Genomic DNA, 1,609 nt, shown 5'->3' on the forward strand with positions numbered 1-1,609 from the left:
CGATCAGTCTTCTGCTTTAGCAAAAGTTACATCTGGCGTCCCTCAAGGCTCAGTACTTGGACCAATTTTATTCCTAATTTACATTAATGATATCAGTAAAAACATGTCTTCAACAGTTCGATTATTTGCGGACGATTGCGTTCTCTATAGACAAATCAAAACCTCTGAAGATTCTAATACTTTACAGGCCGACGTAAACAAAATGTCCCTTTGGTGCGAGAACTGGCAAATGGAAATTAATGTTTCTAAAACAAAATCAATGACATTTACCAGATCTAGTAACGTTCAGTTCACTTCGTATTTTATGAATAACTTGTGCATAGAAAATGTGACTACGTTAAAATATTTAGGAGTTCATTTAAGTTCTAACCTTACATGGAATGATCACATTGATGAAATAATTTCGAAAGCAAATAAAACACTGGGATTCATTAGGCGTAACTTGTATTTAGCAAATCAGTCAACTAAACTATTAGCTTACACAGCTTTAGTTCGTTCAAAAATGGAATATGCTTCTATAATATGGAATCCAAATCAAACGTACCTAATAAACAAGCTCGAGTCGTTACACAATAAAGCAGCTCGTTTCATTACCAAGAACTACTCCAGAACATCCAGCATCACGGCTATCAAAGATTCCCTCCAATTACCCTCCCTAGAAAAACGGCGTCTACTGGCACTGCTCTCGCACTTCCACAGAATGTATCATACCCCATCATGCTTCACTTCATCCCATATCAAGCCGCCTCATCAAATTTTTCCGCGCCTCGACCATCCCTTCAAAGTCCGCCCTATTTTTGCACGTACAAATCTCCTTCGCCAATCACCGCTCTTTCTGGCCATTTACCACTGGAACAAGCTGCCAAAAGAAATTGCTGCTATTCGTGATCACGACTCATTTGTTGCACAACTGAAGCGCAATATGAACGCGCTTGTCTTGTAACAACAGAACTGTGTGCTTTTTACAACATGAATTGAATTTACAGGTTTTGTATTGAGTGTTTTAAGTTGCACCCATTTCTTTTTCCTGATTCTTCTGTTCTTTTTTTTCTTTATTTCTTTATTGTTTGGTAACCTGTGATATGTAATAAGTTGCATTTCTCTGCGAATTGTGTTTAAATGTTTGAAATATCTCGTTGTAATCCCCCCCCCCCCTATGTAATGCCCGCAAGGGCCTTTAGGGTATCTGAATAAAAAAATTTCTGTTAGTTTTTGGCTGCAACCTAGTTCCTGACTTTAGTGTGCCTTGTATCATCGTTGTCACCACACCGATCACCGCCAAACCCGACTACATTCGCCTACTATGCATCCCCGTCGGTTACAAAAGTAGCCGAACTATACGGCTGAACTAGCTAAAACAGAAATGGAATTCGACTCAACATATCATTCAAAGACTATATAATAATAATGTAGGAGCAAAGCAAAATCCAGCGTTGACACTTTCCCGCGCCGTCACTCTCGGTATTCTTACACATTTAGCCCAAGCTCACACATTGAATTGTCCCCAATGACGCGCTCCTAAGGTCCTTCACAATGCGACTCTTCGTACAATCAATGGCTTACCGCGTCATACAAAAATCTCTAACCTCCAATCTGCGGCTGCCCTTCC

The 1,609-nt window shown here is 39.8% G+C and overlaps 1 protein-coding gene across 1 annotated transcript; it reads left to right on the top strand.

The window, feature by feature from the left end:
• The first annotated feature begins 229 nt into the window (after nt 1–229).
• Nucleotides 230–943, top strand: LOC144148365 (uncharacterized). The gene has a single exon (XM_077679910.1). It carries the CDS (start codon nt 230–232, stop codon nt 941–943), a length of 714 nt encoding a protein of 237 aa, XP_077536036.1.
• Nucleotides 944–1,609: the final 666 nt, after the last annotated feature.

The sequence above is a fragment of the Haemaphysalis longicornis genome, unplaced genomic scaffold, assembly GCF_048455015.1.
Source record: "Haemaphysalis longicornis isolate Haplotype H1 unplaced genomic scaffold, Haemaphysalis longicornis Haplotype H1 scaffold_8, whole genome shotgun sequence".
NCBI classification, from domain to species: domain Eukaryota; kingdom Metazoa; phylum Arthropoda; class Arachnida; order Ixodida; family Ixodidae; genus Haemaphysalis; species Haemaphysalis longicornis.

Bases quoted from the DNA above. Each gene is read 5' to 3' on its own strand.
- LOC144148365 (XM_077679910.1), top strand. From the start codon at position 230: ATGGAAATTAATGTTTCTAAAACAAAATCAATGACATTTACCAGATCT.